The 23,082-nt window shown below is 41.2% G+C and overlaps 1 protein-coding gene across 2 annotated transcripts in view; it reads right to left on the reverse strand.

Annotated features, from left to right (window-relative positions):
• Positions 1 to 913: 913 nt before the first annotated feature.
• Positions 914 to 23,082, reverse strand: part of LOC130187502 (MAM domain-containing glycosylphosphatidylinositol anchor protein 2-like) — a 173,370-nt gene continuing 151,201 nt past the window's right edge. For both annotated transcript variants that reach the window (XM_056405174.1, XM_056405173.1), the window contains exons 13-18: positions 21,418 to 21,438; positions 18,966 to 19,121; positions 16,645 to 16,806; positions 10,455 to 10,585; positions 9,754 to 9,850; positions 914 to 8,563 (exon numbers count right to left, since the gene is read on the reverse strand). In XM_056405174.1, coding sequence (XP_056261149.1) covers positions 8,475 to 8,563; positions 9,754 to 9,850; positions 10,455 to 10,585; positions 16,645 to 16,806; positions 18,966 to 19,121; positions 21,418 to 21,438 — 656 coding nt within the window. In that variant the 3' untranslated portion in view covers positions 914 to 8,474. The remainder of the gene's footprint in view (positions 8,564 to 9,753; positions 9,851 to 10,454; positions 10,586 to 16,644; positions 16,807 to 18,965; positions 19,122 to 21,417; positions 21,439 to 23,082) is intronic.

Consider the following 23,082-nt stretch of genomic DNA (forward strand, 5'->3'; position numbering starts at 1 on the left):
GTTTACATTCAATGTTACTCACCAAAATGCATTATGTGAATCCTTGAGGGTTAACAGACCTGTTGACTGCATTCCCTTCCTCCTAAAACATTTGCAAAGCCGAGGTTGATTACCTGCAATTATTCCGTCCAGGCTCACCAGCTTGTCGTGTTCTTCACTGCCTTTTTTGGTCCATGATTGCATTTCTCGACACGTTACCGCCACCTGTTGGTCAGTGGAACAGATCAGTGTGAAACCATTGGCAACATTGCAACCTTTTAATATACAGTCTATGATTGCAACATACCATTTCTCTGACCTTGCGGTTATTTTAAAATGCAAGTTTAAAAAAAGTTTGGTGGTTTTCTCGATGTTTAGCATATCAAAGAGGTGGGCTGCTCGGGAAAGAAGAAAAAGGAAAGTCATTTCAGGCTGTGTACAGTAACTTCTGCTCAGGGTTCTACTCTATAAGCTTCTGTCAGTCGTGAGGCCCCTGCTGGCTAACATTTGGATGACTTTCAAGTCCCTCTGCACACCATTGTTATTCCTCTGTCTTTCCCTCAGATGTCCTTTTCTCGCCACAATCACTCACATGGTCTCAACTCTGAGAGGAAAGCAAGCGTGGTAGCTCCTCAGAAGAACCACAAACTGGGGAGTACTGTCAAAAGAACAGAACAATTTGCACAAAGCTTTTGTTTCCAGCCCTTTGAGTGGGAGACAGGTGGTCACAGTGGGAATAACTTGGCTTTCGCTTTGAAAAACTATGGGGACAGAGGTGTCAAGTACAGGCAAGCCACTGAAACAAGAAGAGGATTTGTGTTTAAGCACTAAGCATATAATATGGGGCGTTGAATTCTATTCTGTCCTATTCTGTTCTACTTTATTACATTCTAGTCTCATAGTATACAATGGAAAATTTATTTGAGACAGCTCATAAAATATTCCTTTTCTTTATTTTTTCATTAGTTGCAGGTATGGCACAAAAAATGGGTGACAAATCCAAAGAAATACAGTGAAAAAGAAGCCTGATCATATATAAATATAGAGCACAAAACAGAGAAGAGTGACAGGTCATCATTACAGGGTGTCAGCACAGAACAAGATAAATAACATCACTGAAACACAGCTTTCTCAACAACCTTGATATTACAGCATCAAATCTCATTATTTCCAAGGGTCTTTTCAAGAGCGAGGAGGGGAGGGGGGACATTCCTCAACTGCGGCAAACGTCTTCATTTTGTCATCCTGCACACAGTTGGCTGCACTGATGGTAAATAACAGGACATGGAAAATGTTGCTCCTGCCTAGTCAGTGATTCCTGATCAAAGCAAGGTGAAAGAGAAAGAGAGGACAGACAGAGGAGGAAAGCCGTCGAGAAGTAGCGAGAGTTACTCCAACAGCAGAAAGAGTCGGTACCAAGAGGTGGCAGTTTTCCCACTGGTAAAGTTGTCACACTGAGCAGCCCTGCCATCAAATAGCGACATACTGCTTCTTCCCTGACAGAGTAAAATGAGATCTCTGAAATGTGTCTACCTTTTCCAGTTATTTAGTGGGACTGCACTCAGGCTCCTGTCGACAAGTCGCTCACTACTGCCTAGCAACTGTGTGGAAGTGAAAGAAGTGCACCACATTAAAATGGCATTTTCACTCTTGAAAAAAAACTGAAGACTGTGGGTAAAGTTTGAGGTTTAATATGACAGGCATTTTGTTCCTGTTTGAATCCGTCATATGAACTGTTTGACTGCCGAATTCAATGTGACTGTCAGTTCTGCCGGGTCTCTCCCAACCACAGTGCTTATCCCCCCCTTTTGGCACTCGTTGTCTTTGCTGAATCAACCAAAGAAAGCTGGGTGTGTATAGTGATAATTGGGGCTACCAGCTGCATTAATATTACACTAGTGGAACTGAGTGTGTTTTTTTTTTCTTTTTGTTCTTTTTTAGGGGTGGGGTGGGGAGGGGGCTAAAATAGGATGATGAATGGCACAATGTGACAAAGCCCTTCTTAGATTGAACAGAAAATGAGAACATTTCCACTCAGAAAGAAATGTTGGGACTGTTCCTTTTAGAGACCCTCAGTTGAATACAAGGTACGAATAATAAACAAGCAGGTAATTACAGCTGTAACTAAAAATGTGACAATTACAGCTGAATCTCTTTAAAAACACCATCCAGGTAACTACATTACAGCTGGAAACTGTATGAGTTCATCAGCACGACTGCACAGGACTTCTTCACAAGGTCTTTTCCACTTTAAGTTTATAATATTACAAGGTATGCACTTTTTAGGAATTAAGGCAATAGTTTGTTTTAAATTACATTTTCTCACATACCAACTGGGCATGGTTCTACTCACATGGATAGTTTTAATCAAATTTACCAAAGAACCTGGGAAATTGTTTCGACATACTGCAGGTTACAGCAATTAAATTCAGTCCACAGCCTGCACAAACTCTGACAGACCCCATCCCTTAATGCTACAGTGCCTCCATTTTAATGGTGTTAATGTAAGCACTGAGTACATTCATGCACAACTGCAAAATTCATTCATGTATTCATCAATGCACAGAAGAAATAGCAGATTTTTTTTTTTTTTTTTTTACCAGAATCTAATATGAAACAGTATTAAGAGCAGGTGCCTGTTTGCTTCCTTGGTATTCCAGGGCCTCACCATATCCAACAATAGCTTATTTTTCTTTTGTTAATATGTACCTTTTACGTTATACAAAAGTAGCAAGTCAAATGTTTTCAGTAAGCAGGTGAAACTGCATTCAAAAAGGAAAACACGATTTCTGTCTCTATACCTTGCACTGAACACGGCTTCCCTCCTCCCATCTAACAAATGGTTTAAAGCCTCTCCCGTGTAATGAAGATCGACTTGTGTCGTTTGTTCTCAGCAGCGTTACAATGGAAATAGGCAATTTCTATTGTATACTGTGACCAATACAATGTATAACGATGCAATACAACTGACCCAAACAACTTATTTTTAATGTTCTGTATTTGTAGAGACTATAAGCTTTACTACCTCAGGTTTGTGTTGACTGAATTCTACGGGGCATTTTCAGGCTGTAGTGGTTTTATCTGATTGTGTCATATTGAAATGTACCATAACATTTTGTCCACCTCATGTACATTCACTTTATGGAATAAAGGAATTTATAGAAAAGGGTTTGGAGTTAGAGTTGGTGAAAAGGCTCTGCTCTTTAAATAGGAGGTTGAGGTGATTGAGGCGTAAACAACACTGGCATAAATGTATCAGAAGGATAATAGTGAGAAGAATCAGGTTATAATGTCACCTGCATAAATGTAATTGGATGTTATTAGTTAGCTTATTAAGCCATTGATGTGAGGCATGAATGAAACAGCTGATGCCAATTAGTTCAGTGCTCTGCCTGCACTAATGCTAGCCTCCATTTGAGTAGTGTCGTGTTACTAGATAGTTGTATTATATTGCAGGACCTACTGTAAATATCAAAATCAACAAACAGACCTCTACATTCCATGTTATTGTGAAAGGTCTACTGAGTAGAAAAGAGAAAAAAAGTAACTATCATTTTATTTTCTTAACCATCTATTAAAAAAAATGATGGCACCATCACTCCAACTATGAAGTCTCAAATGAGTGTAAAACCTAAGTGGCTGCTGTGAGAAACATCTCATACTGTATGTGCTAGTGGGAAAAACAACACACCAAAAATGTCTTGGGTCCAGATACAGTGATGTAAAAAAAAAAAAAAAAAAACACTTGGCAAATGTGGACACATTCAGCTCCAGCACCTAAACTAATCACAAACTAGAAATGCACTCATTCCCCCGTGTTACTTTATAAACACTTCCACCTTCCTCAACTACAGAAGCCTTTCATCATTAAAACACAGTCAGTAAACACTGTAAGAAAGCAAACTGTCACATAACACTGTTTACATATTCAAAACCTGTTAATCCCCTCCAATTGTACTTTGAAGCAGCTTAGAGGACTTTTATCAATAAATGGAGCAGAGCTGAGAGTGTAAGCCACTCACCAGGCTCACATCCCTCGTACACACAAAGGGCAGAGGCTGACATACGGTATGTGAATTGCACAAAAATGGAAATCAAGGATATGGCGAGAGCTGTAATACCACGAAAACGAACAATGATTCATTTTGCTGTCTAATTTCAGTTGGGGTTCTACGAAAATTAGACAATATTTCCTTCACACGGATGAAAATTGTATGAATGTAGCCAATATTGGGGCGCCCCAGTGGCTCAACTGGTAGAGCGTGTACCACTTAGGCTCAGTCCTTACTGCCTTCGGTGCATGTCATCCCCTCTCTCTCCCCAACTTTCCTTTCACTCTCTCAATGTCCCTATCCGAATAATGGCAGAAACTGCCCAAAAAAAACTTTAACATGAATGCAGCCAATATTTAATACACCATAAAACTAGGATAAAAATGAGGTCTGTCATAGTCTCTGAAAGGCTAGTGCTGATATAATTCCAACATACACAAACCAAATTTTACAGTGTGGCGACTGATAGGGAATACACAGAGAACATTTTGCATACTTTTAAACTTAGGCTGTTATTCTAAAGCAAACGTCTGACATTTTGTGAAACTTTTTAATGAATGAGCTTTGAACTTTGGAGATAGCCAAGCTAGCTGATAACCACCTCCTGGTTCTCGCTCAATACCAATAGGGATAGTTTGTCATTTAGAGAAATACAGTTATTCACAGTTCTTCTCTGGAGTTAGTTACGAAGATCAATATCATTTATATAGTTGTACATTTAATATGAAGTTACCAGCAGACAGTTAGCCTAGCTTAGCAACGAGACTGGAAACAGGGGGAAACAGTTAGCCAGGTCCTGTCTGAAGATAACAAAGTCAACCTGCCAGCACCTCTAAAGCTCACAAATTAGCAATTTACATCTTTTTTAATTCATAAAAACAGGGGTTACATGCTAGACTATTTCTCTGGCGGGAACAGTGACTTCCTGTTACATCTCTGCTAGTTTCCTGGCAACCTGCTTAAAATGTACTGATTACATAAAAGAGATACAAGGTAACTGGTGAGCTTTAGAATTGCTGGTAAGTGGATTTTGTTCAGACAGATCCAAGCTAGCAGTTTCTCTCTTCCTGTCTTTGTGCTAAATTAACAGTCTTCTGGGTGTAGCTTCATGTTTAGTGGACACACATACGAGTGTTACCGATCTCTTGGCACTTGGCAAGAGAGTGAATTAGCTCATTTCCCAAAATGTAACACTATTCCTTTAAACCACTGACAACAAATACCGAAATAAAACCAAAGGTGTTCTTTATGTAAATCCAGCTGTAATTCCAAATTATTTGTGGCGCTACTATTAGGCTATATGCTGATTTTCTGTTCTCATCATGAATTGACGAGGTGCTCAGGGTGGCTGTAAAAGGAACAGTTACCAAAATATCTTAAGTAACTCATATCCATACTTAGTAACAGTGACGACTACACGGGGCACTTTGGCACTTTTCATTACCTACTATACCACAGGAGGATATAGCAACTAGCTAATGGATATTTAATCTGAGTTTTATATTTTTGGAAAATGTGTCAAAGTCTGTGTCAAAATCAGATGAACTTCCTGTTCTTGACATATGTCCAAAACAACCTATGAAAGTCTGAAAGTTCTCATCATCAAAAGCACACAAAAACATGTTTTCTTAAAACATTACATCTAGAAAGACTGTAAGAAAACAACTCTCCCCAGAACTCCATTTACATTCATTGTGATCTGGGCCTTATGAAAATAAAAACACAGAAATGAAAATGTCTGAAATTATCTAAAAAAAAAAAAAAAAAAAAAAAAAAAAATCCAAACAAAAATAAAACAAACAGAAAAACAAAACAGAAATGGATAGCATATAATACCTGTGATTACGTCTCTATAATAACATCATACAGATCATAATGATATTGTAAGGATGCCCTGAAATGTTCATCATTCTGCTCTGTTTTGTTTAGCATATTTATCTTCTTTACATGTATCAGTTTCTCATCACACCTATTGTACACAGCTTTATGCTCACACATGTACATGACCCACTCAGACTAACCCAGGCTTCCACTGAAGAGGCTACATTTGCTGAACAACCACAACACCATGAACCTTTACCCAGTATGCATTCATGAAGATTTCATTTATACTCCTGACTGGGATCCTTTGCGTTCTCTAGCATAGTGGTTGCACTATAAATATGAATGTAAGAAGTAAAAAAAAAGATCAATTTGCTGTTAAACGTGGACTTGTTTCAGAGCGTCAATAAGCCTGAATTTGTGGAAGTAGGTCACGTATGTGTAGAGAAATATAAAATGGATTTTATATGTTGAGACCTTGAACTGTATGTTGTGCTTCCTGTACTCCAACATAAAACATTTATCATAAACCTTTGAATAGAGCTTCTTTAACATTTACAAGTTATACAGTTACCAAATTGGTTTACTTCTTATGTTTCCATCAGCTTTGATACTTCAGCAATGCAAAGGGAGACAACAAGAAGAGAAAGGAAGTTAAGTCATCTTCAACAGAAAAAATAAGAAACAAGACACAAGTCCTCAAAACATTTGTCATAACCAACAATGAACGGAATTTTTCATTTTCTTATTTTCTCTTTTTTACAATACATTTTTTAAAAACCCCGCTGGTTAAGGTTATGGTCTCAGGTAGATCTTCCACAGTCAATCTTCACAGTTTGTGTAAAAGCAGAGAAACATTCTCGCTAGAGTAATAAAATATCATGACTATTATTATGGTCATTATTATCTTTTATTCTCATATTGTTCCATATAAATGGTGGAGGACAGGGGTGAGGCCAATCACCCTAATGAAGAGCCTGCAGTCCCAAGGTTCCTACTCTCCTCCCTGTACAATGCAATGTTTTATTCAGCAGTTGTTCTTTTCTTTTGTTAAAAAAACGCACGTCCGCAGGGAAAGAGAATTATGGGAAGAGAGAGTGGGGTATTCATTCGACGAAGTGTCTTTATCCTCCCGTATGATCTTAAACTGTCTTTCTGCAAAAAACAGATCCAGAGCCTCACTTTCACCGTTGCTGCTGTTTTTATCCAAATTGTTTGCAAACCTGTGCTCGGTGTCTGCCAGCGCTGCCTGTTTGGCTGCCCTCACATTGAACTACGCGTAGGCATAGGCTTAGGCGCATGCACACACACACACACACACACACACACACACACACACTAACTGGCACGCACACAAACTGGCACGCATACAAACACACATACACACATACACACACACACACACACACACACACACACACACACACACACACACACACACACACACACACACACACACACAGGCGACTGTCCCATCAGGAGTAAAATCCGGGTGTTGCACGACCCCCATACTCCCTCTTTATAAGCATGCCCTCCCATCAGCACTTGTGGGGCAAAAGAAACATGTAGAAAATAGCCCATCAGAGGAAACATGAACAGAGACGTGTTCGATGTTGATTAACACCCAGGCTCACGATTCGGTTTGTAATCTGAAGGCACTTTGTTTCATGGCAGAAAGTAAAGTGGCTTCTGTTCCACATACGGACCGCTGACTGAATATTGGAGTCAGGCCTCACTAATCGGACCTTTCTCTACTCTCTGCCTGTTCCTCCCCTCCCTCCACTCTTCCTTCCGTTCATCCCTCCTCTCTGCCCTCTTTCCACCTCTTCCTCTCATTTCAGCTCATAAGCTTGAACTTCTTTCTGCCCAGTCCAGCTGTCTACACCTCCGCTGATTCTTCTGAATTTATTGTTCTGCCACCATACCGTCGGTTGGCCACTTGGACTCGTGAGCACAGTGTTAAAAGATACATAGGCAGCTACAGGGGAGTAAGCAGACAGAACTGAATGTTGCCAGAGTCCTTGTTTTTCTACAGTACAGCACCAAGCAGATAAGGAAATGCCAAGGTGTGACGTGAGACTGGGCTAGAGTGAAAAACAAGAGTCAGTGATTGGCATCTGGTGCAAGAAATGAAGATAAAGATACACAGAGAAAGGTCTGATTCCATGTATTTGTAAGCAGGGAAATGTTATTTCCTCTTCAAAAAGTCAGCAGTGTCTCTATTCCGCCGCCTTCCAAAGATATTTTCATAACTTCATAAAATTGTTCTTGTGCTTTACAAACTGTCCTCCCTCGACGCTTGTGAACTCTTTCGCCAAAGTCCAGGCTTACTCATCGCCCACCTGTCTTTGTGCTCGTAAAGACGTCCAGAGTCCTGCACCGAGGAGTGTTTTCTGTAAAAGAGGTCTCTTTAAAAAATTAGCGCATCTTCTTTATTACTTTTTGTGTAACTTTTTTTTAATCACTATTTTTTCTCTCTTTTATTGATTTCGGTCCCTCTGTGGTCCATCAGGGGACCCCTGCTGCTTTCAGGATGCATGAATCTTTGGTGATTGGATGCCGAGGGTATAGCTCACAGACGGTGGGTCTGAATATTCGCCTCTGAGATGACGGAGAGAAGGGTCACCTCTGACCTTCTAGGATGGTCATCACCATGGTGATGCATAGCAGCCATATATGCGAGGATGTGGACGGAGCCGTGGAGCTGAGATCTAATCAGGTAAAAGAAGCAGAAAACAATGGTAGCTGCTGTTATTACATACTCCACAGAGCAAATCACAAAAAATGACTCCAGGCTCAAAAACAGAACAAATTTAACAACAACAAATTTAATAAGCCAGAGTCCCCCATTTTGGCAAACACACTAATTCACTTTCTTACTGAGAGTGAGAGATTGATACCACAAGTTGTATTTTTAAGGGGGTATTTTGTGCAACACCATTTCCCGGCCAGGTACACTGGTCAGGACGTTTCCTGACCTTCAAGTGAGTCTCTGCTGGTCGTGATGGACAAGATGCAGAGTGTTAATCAGGGGGACTGATAGGCAGATTTTGTTACTTTGGACAGAGCCAGAGCGATACTGATCTTCCCATAAAACTCTCAGCAAGAAAGTAAATAATCAACAATTCCCAAAATGTTGAACGGTTCCTTTAAGGCACAACTAACCTGTATGACCAGATCCTAAGACGGCAACATCTTCAGTCAGAAGTCACATCAGATCAGGCCTCATGAGATATTTCTCAATTCTTCCCTCTTACATCACATCAAGTCATGTAAGATTCATTATGTGAGATTGAATTGTATAATTTATAACATTACTCGGTCCTCAGCCTTGGCGACCACTCCTCTAACTCCGAATGAATTAATGCTGTCGCTTTGAATCATAATGGATCCAAATGAAAAATAACTTGAATAATAATCTTGCAGTAATAAGAGAAATAGAATAAATCTTGATCTAGATGACTGACTCCGATTCTCTTTTAGATGCCTGGCTATATCTCATTAATGACATGAAAAATTAAAACAGTATGTTATGGTATGGTATGTTAAAAGAATGTCTAAAGTTTGAGAAGCTTCTGGAATAATGTTCCTTTTAATTAAATCAAAGGAACGGTGTTTGTCTGCCGACCAATTGTCGACCATTTTCTGTGTCTTGTTTCTGTGTTTACCTTCTGTTTGTTCCTAAGTGCAATTACAGTGCTCAACTCAGCCAGCATGGCTATCATTCATGTGACTACAACACTGTTGCTATGACAACCGTGTTTTCCCCATGAGATGGTAGCCCAACGCTGGCAACTGTCTAAGATTAGATCCTTTCTCGTAAATCTCAACCTTGTCCAGCGAGGTAGAGCGAGAGCCTGGAGTTCAGGTAAGAGGGAGGCGGACACGTGGTGCTACTCACTGGGCGGCGGGTCTCGACATTCCCCTTCCTCCAGCGTGACATCATCGATGGCGATGTCTCCCTCAATGCCTGGTCCCCGGACACCTTCCAGTACCACCTACGGGGAGAAAAACATGTTTGTTTGTTTGATTGTTTTTTTTGTCTGTGCAGCCTTGATAGACCACAAAAACAAGAAATTAGCACCACTGCATGATCAAATCTAAATAAGTGCTCAATGTTATTTGGCTAAATAGCTCCTCATAAAAAATAACAGCAGGTGGCAAGTGTTTATTTCATTTTTTAATGTTGCAAAATTTTAAAATACGAATGCTTGTGGTGCTGGGACAGAGAGCAGTGAGAGTGGGAACAAAGAGAAGACACAGAAGTGCAGCCGAAACCATAATTACTTTCCACAACTATAGCCGTAAAAATGATGGAGAAAAAATAAAAATGATGGAGAATATTGAAGTCCTATATTCGCTACTCACAAAGATTAGGCTTCCTGATGGCAAACCGTGAGTGATATTGCTTTCTCTATGGCAAACAATGTCTATGGATGCCGTCCACTTCTCTGCTTAATATGAGGCTTGTGAAGTGCTACATCAATATGCAGGCCGCAAGGAAACTAATATTTCACCGTACAAACACAGACGGAGAGGAAAATAAAAGGCAACAGGGGGAATGCTGCTAGGTATTGGATTGATTAAGTTTTTTGGTCTCACCTGGAAGGACGCTGTCGGATGGATGCTTACTTTGACCTGCTTCCAGCGGTCACCTTGGTTACCACTTAGCGACCACACAGGACCCTCGGAGGTCGTTTGGCCCTTCTGCTTCAGGAAGGCATTCAGAGTTCCTGCATGAAGAGGAGAGACATATACAGGTCAGTGATCACACACACACACACAAACACACACACACGCACACATGCTCCAAATAAATATATATAAATGTCTTGGCAATATCTATCTCAGTTGTCTCAAACCCGGAGCTGCAGGCCTGTACCGAACCATGGAACATTTCCTACTGAACACAAAGCTGAATAATAATAATTGTATACTGTCATTTTATAAACTATTTTTGTGGTAATTACCTTAAACTTTGTGCACTCATTCCTCCCTGCTGCGCTTTCAACAATACATCGCTATTTAACTAAAGTAGGTCAACAGTACTCAAGGTAACCAGTCTGTTGTCACTACCTCTCAGCGCTCTTTTGTATGTGGAAATGGGTGAGACGGATTTGCGTGGAAGGCAAATTTCCCAGACACACTACAAATATTTGTTTTGTGGACTACTGTCAAGTTTTTTCTGAAAGTTTCCATTTTCCAGTTCATATTCTATTGCACTTTATAGCTGCTGGCAGTTATGTTAATAACTTTGAACTGTTTAATTTGGGCTTACTCTATGACAACCTGCAAAGGACATGTAATGCTTTGGACCAGTCCTCATTTGGTGCTGAAATGTTACTTGGAAAGCAATATTTTTATGTTACTTTTATCCAGATAAGGCATGCCTTTTCCTCCATGCTTCATTCCAAATAATTTAATGCTTGTACTAGATTTGGTCATGTAGGTTCTTTGATCACTGGCAAACACTTTTGCACTTCATGCAGTCTCACTGACTGAGGCCTGTATCAGTAGGTCGGCTGTTCTTTGTTCATTAGCGTGTATTTTGTTAGATTTAAACTTTAAACAACAGTGAAATACAAACAAAATATTTTCGGTTTTACTTTTATGCTTGCCCACTCCTTCTCTTGTTTGGCTCTTGCTTGTGTAAGTATAAAAACAGTCTGTGGAGCAAAGACGGTTGGGAAATCTGGATCTAACTGGTCTATTTAGTTTAAAAGTGAGTACAAAACGACAATTAATATAATATACCACCCAACCATCCACACACAGTAGGGGGGGGGGGGGGGGGGGGGGGGGGCGAGGGGGGTGAGGGGGGGGGCATTGGACTGTGAACTCCAGGGTAAAACTGCAAGTGAGATTGGATCCGGACTTTTAAGTTTAATATTCACCTCTGTCTCCTGCATTTCAGATTTATGTATTCTTCTGCATTCAGAGCGGAGCCAACCAGTAGCAAAGGTTAAACTCAGGTCTTATGAATTGATACATTTATTAAACTGTGGTTCTATAAGTGATGATAAATTATTCTTTAGCTCGTGATAATCCAAATCAATTATCACTAATGGGCAAGTGTGATGAGAATTTTTGTTGAGTGTAAATACTTTTCCTGTTCTTTCCAATTTACTGTTAGTTTCAAACTTTCATTTCTGCCCAGCCCAGCTTCCTCTATCATTTCCCCTGCATGTCCGCGAAAGCTGCACCGGAGAAACTACTGGATGTCTCCACTCAAACCAACTCTGCATTTGAAATTGCAATATGACAAATCCATTTCAACTGAATTCATATATAACCCCTTACAATAACACAGAAATACAGTCTCTTATTGAGACAGAATAGACTATATACCAGGTCTGAATTGAAGACTCTCTTCTTGTCTGGCCCTGGGCTTTGATATAAAACTGTCAGATGATGACACCGAGTGCAACCACTTTACCCTCCTCTCCAAACACACCGATTGTGTTCGTTTTTTTCTATTTGCCATGCAGCAGGACTGTGTGTGGGAGAGAGAGAGAGAGCGGTCCTTTAGCGGTGGGCCAGAAGGAGCAGCATCCAAGGACCCAAACCACTTTATTGACACTGACACCATAGTGCAGCTCAGTAGGACCACTGCTCTGAAGTCAAGTGAATTTCACAAGTATGGAAAGCAGCACCTTGGCATTGACACAGCTGATGAGCAGACACAGCAGCGTCTAGGACTGCAACCTTGCTTCTGATGCATCTTTGCCTCAGCGTGGTGCCTCATTACTGTACGGCTCCCTTCAAAAAAAAAAAAAAAAAAAAAACATCTTCGCGCTGAAACGAGGGACTGCCATACTGTATGTCCCTGTTCATATTCTCTCATCAGCGCAGTATATGCTTTCCCCAACGACAGCACAATCTCCAGTGAGAGATGAGCTCTTGTACAGAACATGACCTGCGGTTTCATCTACCACTGAAGTGTTTAGGATGTAGGAGGATTCTTGCTGAGCTGGCTGGCTTACATTTTCTTTGAACTCATTGCGATGTAGGTGGTTATGTCAGTGTCATCACATCCCGAGCAAAGGCATATGCTGTTTATTCTTTGGAGTACCTTTCTTTTTTTTTTTTTCTTAAAGAAATACCTGTGGCAGACACTTGTGAAATTTAAAAAGATCTGAGAAGAGAAAGATGTGAGTCTAGTGAAAAGTGAGAAATAGCTACTGGAAATTTTCAATTATGTGGTGAGCACGAGAGAGAGAGAGGGGGACTGAGGTGCGGTACCACCCTCCTTGCTAATGAAAGGATGACTCCATTGCTTCTCAGAAGGTCAGGCTTAAAACAGACTTGCTTGGTGTGCTTTGCTGGAGCCTTAATCCTATAAACAAATGCGACACGGGCTCCAAAGGCAAACTTTGATGTGCGCTTCAGTAATTAAGTGTGACCTTGTCTCAGGTATCCCCCCGCTAGCTAACTACGGAGGAGTTTCTTTGAGCCTGTGCCACTGTTTTCATCAGTGTGTAGGCGAGACTCCTTATCGACTGATTCTGGCCTTTAGCGCTGCCGTGCCACAACTTGACTGTGACTCACCTCAACAGCGCAGTCCCAGAGAGCATCAAACTCCCAGCGTTTCAAGATGGAGCCGTGCCACATTTGATGGCTTTGTGACTCACAGCTCTAAATATGAAAAACCCTCAACTGCTTAAAACAACAAAGTTTCTGTGTGATGAGAAAAAAATAATACACTACATGTGAACATACATTATTTGGAGCATTTGTCATAAACATTCATTATCTGGGCAGAAAAAATCACAAACCAGCATTCCTGAGCTTGGGGGCAAATTTCTTTCACGGCTGGCGAGGCAGAATACTAAATGGAGCGTAGCTATAGAGGATCTGAGCTGGGTTTCAAGTCCTTGACATTTAGCCCATTCATCATAACACGCCACAGTCTGGGCATGGGCTTCACCACAGACGGGGAGGGCAGAGAAGAGAGGGTCTGGCTGGCGATCAATTTGAGCAAATTGGAAATGTCATGGCCTACTCAACCTCGGCAGGGAGCCGGAGGAGCTCTCATCTCCCTGCTGAGTAGCCCTCAAACACCTCTATCCTTACATTCTCTCCACCTCTCCAGATGTTTGGTCCGTCCCCCCCACCTGGACACTTCCACTCGGCCTCTCCACTGAGGAGAGCTGAAAAGTAGCTTGGCTTAATTTCAGCCCTTGTGGTGTCCTGTTGTCGACTTGGTGTTAAAGGGTCAGATCACCCATGTTACTGAAAGCAGATTTTCTCACTCATCCCTGCTTATGTGTAGCTGTGCAAAGAGTTTTGCAGCGTTTTAAAGATATTTGCGCTTGAGTTATCTGCCAAGACCGCTATACTGAACTTTTGTTTGTGATGCCTCAGGTAGAGAGAGAGAGAGAGAGAGAGAGAGAGAGAGAGAGAGAGAGAGAGAGAGAAAAAAAAACAATTTTACTATTTACATTTTCCAGAAACAGTGTTCTAGCTACTCATAAGAATCAAAGTATTCACAGTTTAAGTTCGAAGTATTCACAGTGGCATTTGTGGATTACACTGAATAACCAGGCGACGTCACCAGGGCAAGCTCATGTCAAAAAAAATAAAATGTAATGCTGCATAAAAATTCTCACTAATGAAATAAGTAAAACTTATTAAGGTTTATCTCCAAATGAGAAAAATAGTTTATTACTCAATGGAGCGATCTGTAAGCCTTTTTTATATTATTAATGCAAATAAAGAGTCGTTAAACAAACTTCAAAAGAGGAATAAAAAAAATTGAACTCGTGGTGAATGACATAAGATTCACAAAAGAAAACAAAGCAAAATAATATATTAGACGGTGCGTTAAAAGCCAGAGAGAAGGAAGAGGAGGGAAAGCTGAGTGGTTGAAGTTGGAGCAGCAGGTCCAGCAGAGGCTCAGAGTGGAGCAGGTGGAAGGGTGGAGACTGTGCTCATACCAGCGATGTCTCACTAGAATACTGAGGTAAATGCAGCCAAATGTTCACTGTAAACATGCCGTTGAAAGAGAGAAGAGTGCGGTTGCCAGCCTGTGGTGATTTCACAGTTTACTGAATGTCAAGTTCAGGTTGAACACTCCAAAAGTACAACTGCTTGTCGCCTCTCTTTGGTTTATTTACTATCGGGGCTCTCTTTTTCTTTCTGTCTTTTTAAAAATCTGTTTCTTTCAATCTTGTATTTATCTTTTTGTGCACTAAAACATATATTAGTTAAAGTAATATTTTTAAAGGGGTCGCTGAGCTTTTTTTGGGGCGAAAATCTCAAAGGTGATGGTCCATGACACAACACATCTGCGATTGAGAACGGTGCCCATGGTAGATAAAAAGGGGGACATCTGGTGGGTTGGGCAATAACAAGTGATAAACAGTCCAGGGAATGATTCAATAACACACAATGCTGCATTGATACTGGACAGTTGATGACTCATGCATGAATACAACTATAAAGGACAGTGTGGGAGCTGCAGCGGTTTGAGAGACATTCAAGTGGATTAAACTGGGTTCATTAATTTCTGTATGTGTAGGCCTCCATACCAGAACTGACCAGAGCTCTTAAAACGTTGCGTTATCTAAACGCTGACAGGATCACGTAAAACAGGACAAACCTTGTTCTAATAAAATCTAGAATTACTTTCTTCCTATTACTGTAAATACTTTCTACAGTGCTTTGAAAACAAACTGCTCTCTTAACAGCATCCAGGCCCCCAAGATAAGCAAGCTGACCCTGCAACCCCACCCAGAGGTGCCCTCTCACGTGGCTTCTGGACCTTTGCAGTAGCTAATGATAATAGGGCGCAGCTGAGGCAGAGAAATCTTCACTAGTGGCCCCTTAACATTGTGTGAGCCTGTAGTTTTTGTGCTCGAGATCCAATCTCGCTCACCACTCCCAAATTCACAAACACACCAGCACAACAAACAGCATGCACTCAGGCAGGAGTGCTTGTGGTCGGCTGATTGGGTCCCTGGTGAAGGAAGCCCAAGGAGTCAGATGCAAGCCTCAGAGTGCTCTCCTTCAGTCGCTCTGCCATCTTCAAATGGGCCATACAAGTTTGTTATCTACATTCACAGAGAGAATGTAAGAGCTAATGCCCAGGATTTATGTACACACCTTTGTAGGGGTTTGTTGCAAAAATGAGATATTGCTTGCTTGAAACATCCAACAGCTGCATTTACAAAATTTTAGCATGAAAGCACAAAACTCCCAAATGCAGCCACCGTGGAGAAAAAGTCTCTGGTAATGACTGAAATTCTGTTGCTTATAGGAAAAAGTGCCGCTGCTTTTCCTGTTTTTCACCACAGCGTGACTCCTGTGTTTCCTGTCTCGCAAACTATTCTTTCACACACACACAAAAAACAGAAAAACCCCACTTGGAAACACGTAGGTGGCGGACAGCAATTTCAAGAATCTCATCTCTCAATTTATATTTCAAAGCCACTGTGATGCCCCACAGATGCTTGATGATGACTTTTTTTTTTGTAAATAAAATTTGTGGTGTTTCCTCATTGACTGTTTAGTTCCACACAGATAAGAACGTATCCCATTCATTTAGCGGAGCATTGCCAAAGCAATTTGAGTTTCACTTGAAGATGCTTCTGCTGCTTAAGCAACCAAAGGACAGAACAGTGACAGATTCTTTAAAGGGATGAGAGTAATTATTCATTCTTCATCTATTTCAATGAACTGTTGCGCAATGAATTTAATTAAGAGGATCCTCTCCACAGATTACTTCAAAGAGCAACACAGATGTTTCTTATACGAGCTGAGGACAATGAAGCGTGCGAGGAGAGTATCTTACCTATGTGTTTTCCATACATGTGGTAGAAGAAGCTGAAGCAGTAGGCAGGTGGGTTGGTGATACCGTAAGGGTTTTTAGGTGCTACGTTGAAAAACGGACTTACAAGCCGCGCCTGGTCCCCTTCCTTCCGCGGCCTGGATGTCTCGATGTACATGTAGAAACCTTGAAACACAGGGACGCATGCGGTGATAGGTGTATATGTGCAGGAAGCTACTGCAAGCAGGATTTACTAATGGGTGAAATTCATATAAAACCTAAAATGCAACACACTATTCAGATTCTAAAAGAAGCAACTCCCTTTACCTTAAGCTGCTATAGTTTCCCAGGAAGAGCAACAATTAAAGTATAATTCTGGTTCATTAGAATCTACAAAACTTATGCCTTGTTTTGTAGTTTTAGTCATCATTTGTATTAGTTATGTTATGAGTGCACTCACCAAATAAAGAAATATAAGTGGTCTAGACCACTTCATCTGGAGATAAACCCTGAATTTGTAATAATAATCATTGGACGTTAAAACCATGCGCACAAAGGTTAAACAGGCAGTTTGGTTAACAGTTTTTACCAAGGCCACATTCCCAGACACTGGCTATTAACCTGGTTATAGATTATGTATGTAGTACAGTATATGTAAATCTGAATTTGCCTCATGGCTATGTTTTAGGACACATGACAGTCATTGTGCCTCACTGGGAAACTGCACAAACAGCGGACACACCCTGAAAAATAAGGATGCAGTTTTCAGAATCCTATAACTACTTTCTCACTGCCTTCACTCTAAACACTGAGTAAAAGCGGGGCATCCTTGGTCATGCTCAGCTGCTTTTTCAGCCAGCCTGTGATAGGATGATGGAAATGAAACCTTCCGTATCAGAGATAAGGAGCAGGGCCGTCTATGAAGGACAGTTCTCCTTTTACTAATAGCAATAACCAGGGGCAAATCGAGATGATAACAATGGGGTTACATTTATGCTCCCTTGGTCTGACAGTCGTGGACAGCAACCGTGATGGCAGTGAGTCAAACAGTCCTCTGATTGTGCCTGAGCCACACAATCTGAAGCCTATCTCTGCCCAGCCACAGGCGCAGGGAAGGTAGCTCGTGAGCGGCTCCACGCCCCTCCAGCCAAAATCAAATGGAATATCTCCCTCAGTTGAATCTCATATCAGATAATTATACGCAAAGAGGAATGGGGCCGGTAATGAAATGCTGGACATTTTGAAACCATTAGGTGATTAAAGCCAATGCATTATTTACTGCATCAGCTGCTGCTGGTGCCACAGCACCATAATAGGCACTTCTCTTCCACCACAGATAACTTCCATCCAAGGATTTTATATGAATCCTTAGATGGATTCCTACAAATCCAATTTTGTTAATTTGCTGTTTAAGTTCTTGAATATGAAATACCTGAACATGTAAGTAACATAATGAATACTAAGTACTGTGCAGGTTGCTCTTGTTTCACCCACGGAAACAGCGACAGAGACTCAGGTACAAGATCATTTTGATTATAAATGGTCAAGGCTGCTCAGTGTGAGATTGTGCTGCATCAAGCCACTGGTGACACAATGAGTGCAGCTGAAATCATCTATTATACAGTTGGGAACACTCGAATCTTTCCAACTTATTTCAACATTTCAAAAAGTATGTTTACAAATCAAGGTATGACATAATCAAGATGCAATGTTACTAATTTTATGTCTTGCTACGTCATTTAGCAATAACATGATAATTACACTGTCTGTGTGCGCGCTGTGGGAGATCCTGTATTTATGCATGGATTACACACGAAATAACAGAGTGGTGTCCATTTGAATGTGTGCATTCAACCAAATTCTTTCCAATCCAATGAGCAGGTGCAGTGTTTTCAATTATCTCTTACACCAAGTGTGTTTTTTCCTGTTTGTGTGTAATTTTTCAATATGAGTGATCACATTTATACATAAATCCCCATCTGAGAAATGAAATTGGTCAAGATGGTCGGTGACTCGTGTATCTAATTAGCTTTTTTTATGCACCAGTATATTACAAGTATCTATCTATGGATCTATTCTTTATACATACATATTGATGCTCAGTGTCATGGGAAATTGAATTCTATTCCAGCATGTGTTGAGCAAAAGCAGGGAACAAGTGTAACACATATACAAACATATTCACACTACTGGTAATTAAGAGTTTCCAATTTCTCATCTGACACATGACTGGACTGTTGTAAACACAAAACATACATTAGCAAGCTAACAATAAGCTGCCTTGCCCTGGAAGTGATGCAGTGATTGAACAGTCACTGATCAGTTAGACTTTTAGGAATACTTACCCTGCTTGGAACCACTGCGATCACCACTAGGCCCCGTGTTGGGTGTATACTTGGTGTCGCGGGTGGCAGCACTGTGCCGCGTCCAATCAAAATCATCATTCTTGTCCTGGGTGAACATGCAGATGGGCTCCTCCTCAAAGCTGCAGTGGAACTCTCCTAGTGAGCGACAGAGCAGAACTCCACTCTTACATTCACATCATTACAAAAAAAAAGTTATACAAAGCCTAGAAGCTACAGCTCAGTATGTGAGCGCTGTGACACCTCCTGTATATTTATGAGATTTCCTGGGGTGTGTATGTGTGTGTATGTCTCAGGGGGGGATATACAACAGCCCAGTCCTAATTACACCATATGATCTGGTGAGCAGAATTTTTTTAATTAAGATGTGATCTCTCGCCGACTGTAGTGGAGGCGTCATTGAGTGTGTTTGGTCTTTCCAGAACTACCACATGCAGTTTGGTTCAGTAGTAGTACAGACAGTGTGCTGCACTCTGGAAACACCCAACAGCAGTGTGTGTTTGTGTGAGTATCGAAACTGGTTATTAGAGGCTATACCATGACAGGCCACTACTGAATCATGATGGATAGCATTCAATAAACACACACTCACACACACTGCCTCAGTAAATAATATTAAATTCAACACAAATCTCATGTGAAAGAGGTTAGAAACACTAAATCATGATTTTTCAAAGGTATTAATGGATTTTCTAGATGTTGCTTGCCATTGTAGAAGTACTACCTGCATGAAAAGTGAGTCTGCTGAACGGCTAATAATTTCGAATAACTGTTAGAAAGTAAAAATGAGGTGACTTTCCTTGGATGTTTTGTAGTATCTCACTATTAAGACTTTATATAATCAGTTTTTCAAAATTGACTCTGCCTTCCTCCTTCTCCATCACTCTCCATCTTCTCTGTAGTGGGTGTGCGGGTAGAGATATTGGGTGCCCCCCCCCTCACACACACACAGTTCCTTCTCTCCCCTTCGCCCTCCCTTCTCCTCTGTTGCTCTCCACGCCCCTTTGACAGCAATTTTTAAACTACTGGAGTGTGCAGAGAAGGAATGAAAATGTGGGTCTGTCACCCTCCGAGAAAAAAAAAGAGTAATTGTTACTCCAGCATGAGGTTATGATGGGTCGCATGTAGGGGAATGTCTAACAGTTAATATACTAATGAATAGTCAGAAATCGCACGCGTGGGGAACAACCCACTCACTTTAATTAAGGGGTAGAGGCAGGATCAACAATGTCAAAACCTCTATTTAATTCATGTAACAAACAAAGCAAAACACCTAACCAGAGGACATGCTGCTGCTGAGCAGTGTCCTCAAAGAGATAGTAAAAAGGAGCATTTAGATTCAGGATGCAGGCATGTGTTCTGATAAATATTCATTGATTTATTAAAACGTAGCTGGGAGCAGTTTGGAGTGGTGACCTTGAGAGGAGCAGAATCTGCAGCTTTTACTCAGGTAATGGAGGTAACATAGACAGAGGTAGGGAGTGGGTGGATGGGCCGAGGGATGGAGGAGGGCAGTGGTGCTGCGAGGCACAGAGGGGAAGAGAAAGAGATAGAAAGTGAGAGCAGGAGAGAAAGAGGGGCTGGAGTGGGAGAGTCGAGGAAGGGGCCAGGTTGCGGGCACTCTTGACTCTTCTCTTCATAGGCATGCAGATTTAAATGGAGGTCTAGCTCCTGGCGCTAGACACTGACGCCCCCCATCCACTGTGAGCTAAACTAAATGTTTTCGCCTTCTGCACCCGGGAGAGATGGGAGGATTCGGAGGATAGTCAGAGGAAGGAGGGAGGAAGAGGAGGCGTGCAGGTAAGACGGTTTCCTTCAGGGATTTGGATAATGATGTTGGTGATTAGGATGTTTGTTATTATGTTGGCAATGTTTGTGTGAACACCCACCAAAATATATACCTATATAAATAAATAAACCACAATACACAGCAGCACACTGCAGCACAGCAAACATGATTAAGTGTGGACTCTCAAGACGTGAATAATGTGAATTTGTAAAGTTTCAACAATGAAATGCGTCATAAATGGGACTAAACATTCAAGAATATAAACACATACGGCACAGATGCATGCATAAGTAATGCTCACAAAACACAGAGCGTGCAAGTGTACTCACAAGACATACACAAAACCACATATCCCGTGCAAACACAGCATCCAAACTGCACAGTGTCCTGCAGAGATTTAACGCTCTCAACATGTCAGACAGCCTGATGCAGGTTTACTCTCAATTCCTACAAGGACGTCTTATTTATCATACTTCATTTAGCACCACTTAGAGAGAGATCCTCCAGTGCGAGTGTGACATGTTGAGTGTCAGATCTCTACGGCATGTAGAGTTACTTGAAGTTTCCCCCACTGTTCTCGCAGGCCGTGCTACGACAGAAGCTCGCACTGACGAGAAAATGCAAAGGGAGATTCACATTACTTACTCAGATGAGGGTTGATGGGAGCTGTGGAAGAGAAAGGCCAAGCACAGTCATTACATACAGAATATCTCAGGTGTTCAGCTGTTAAAAGGAAACATGCACGGATGCACACGCAGCTGTACAAGCACTCGAACTGTCGCACTTTAAGACGCAGTTTGGCTGTCTTGTGCGCTGTACCGCAGGTTACAAAACAAGCATGTACACAGTAGCTGTTGCTATTAACCTTCTGTCCTGCTGTTATCTGCCGTTTGCTGTAGAGCCAATAAAAGTCTACATACATAAAACTTTGCTCATTGTCGCATTATAGTAAAAAACGAAGCGAAATGAGGCCCATGAGATGGCGAGAAATATTGTCCTGTGATATTAAAAGACTGCAAGCATATTAGAGGGTGTACACTTCATCTTCGTCAAGCTCCACTGCTTTCACAGTGTGCAAATAGAAAATATATACATAAACGGGAAGCAATCCACTGGCACACACACAATACAGTGATTATTAAGCAGAAAGAAAAGAGATGTCTGGGATTTTGAAGTGGAAAAGGTGACAGCAGTCGTTCCCCGCCTGTTATCAAATGTAAAAGACAGAGGGATTAGGAAGACCGGCCTGACCACATTAATAAGCTTATAGCGCAACTGCTTATCTTTATTGCCATTTACAGGCATTGCTGATGTTCTTGACCAAGGTGACTTCCACTTAGAGCACTAAGCCTATTTTATACTTCCATTTAGAAGCCAATAAATCATAAAAATGAGTAATAATCACAAGTGTGTCAGCTAATAACTTTCCACTAACATCCTTGATTCTTTCAATGTTTTTATGGAAACTTTTGGATCAAACACTGATGAGTTGAGTCCACTGACATCGTGCAAGGCTTCGTTTGCATTCTGTCCACCCAACCATGGTTCAATGCTTCCCTCATTGATAATTTAAGAGGCTACTGCCGCAGCAAACACAGAAAGGTCAAGGGTATCACACAGAGTTGCAACAAGCCAGTTAGTCGGCACTTCACTTTTTGCAGAGTAAATACCATTTAACCTGTCAAGAAGATTCATGGGCATTTTCATGATCGATTGCTGACTGGCTGAATAGATGCGATACATCAGCTTTACCACAAAACTATGTTGCTTTGTGATTTATGAAACCTTGCTGTTCATGGGGGGAATTGATTTTAATCCAACCAATTAAAGTGAGTAATAACAAATCATTCCTACAAAGGAAAACATGTTCTGAAGAGAGGAAGCAACAAAGATCTAGTGGAGTTGGTCTTTTTAAAAGCAGAAACTCAAGTAGTGATTTCTGATTATTTTTGTGACGCTTATGGACATGTTTGTCCCCTTCTTCACTTGCAGTGTTGAGAAAAGAAAGACACACACACACACACACACACACACACACACACAGGGAAACAGAGAGAGAACAAACCAATGCATTTCCAATTGGATCATATAAAACATTCAGTGAACTGCAACGCTGCAGCTGAATCCTAGCTGCGAGTGAGAGGCACGAGTGTGGAAAGAACTGGCTGTACACCTTCATCGTATAAAAGCTTTAATAATCTTTTATGTTACTGATTGTGAAAATATCAGCATCCCAACACTCGATGCTTCCCGGGGAATCTACCGCTGGACTGCACAGAGCGCTACTGCTGCAATGAAAGAGTCCGTGGA

This window comes from Seriola aureovittata, chromosome 19 (genome assembly GCF_021018895.1).
Source record: "Seriola aureovittata isolate HTS-2021-v1 ecotype China chromosome 19, ASM2101889v1, whole genome shotgun sequence".
Classification (NCBI taxonomy): domain Eukaryota; kingdom Metazoa; phylum Chordata; class Actinopteri; order Carangiformes; family Carangidae; genus Seriola; species Seriola aureovittata.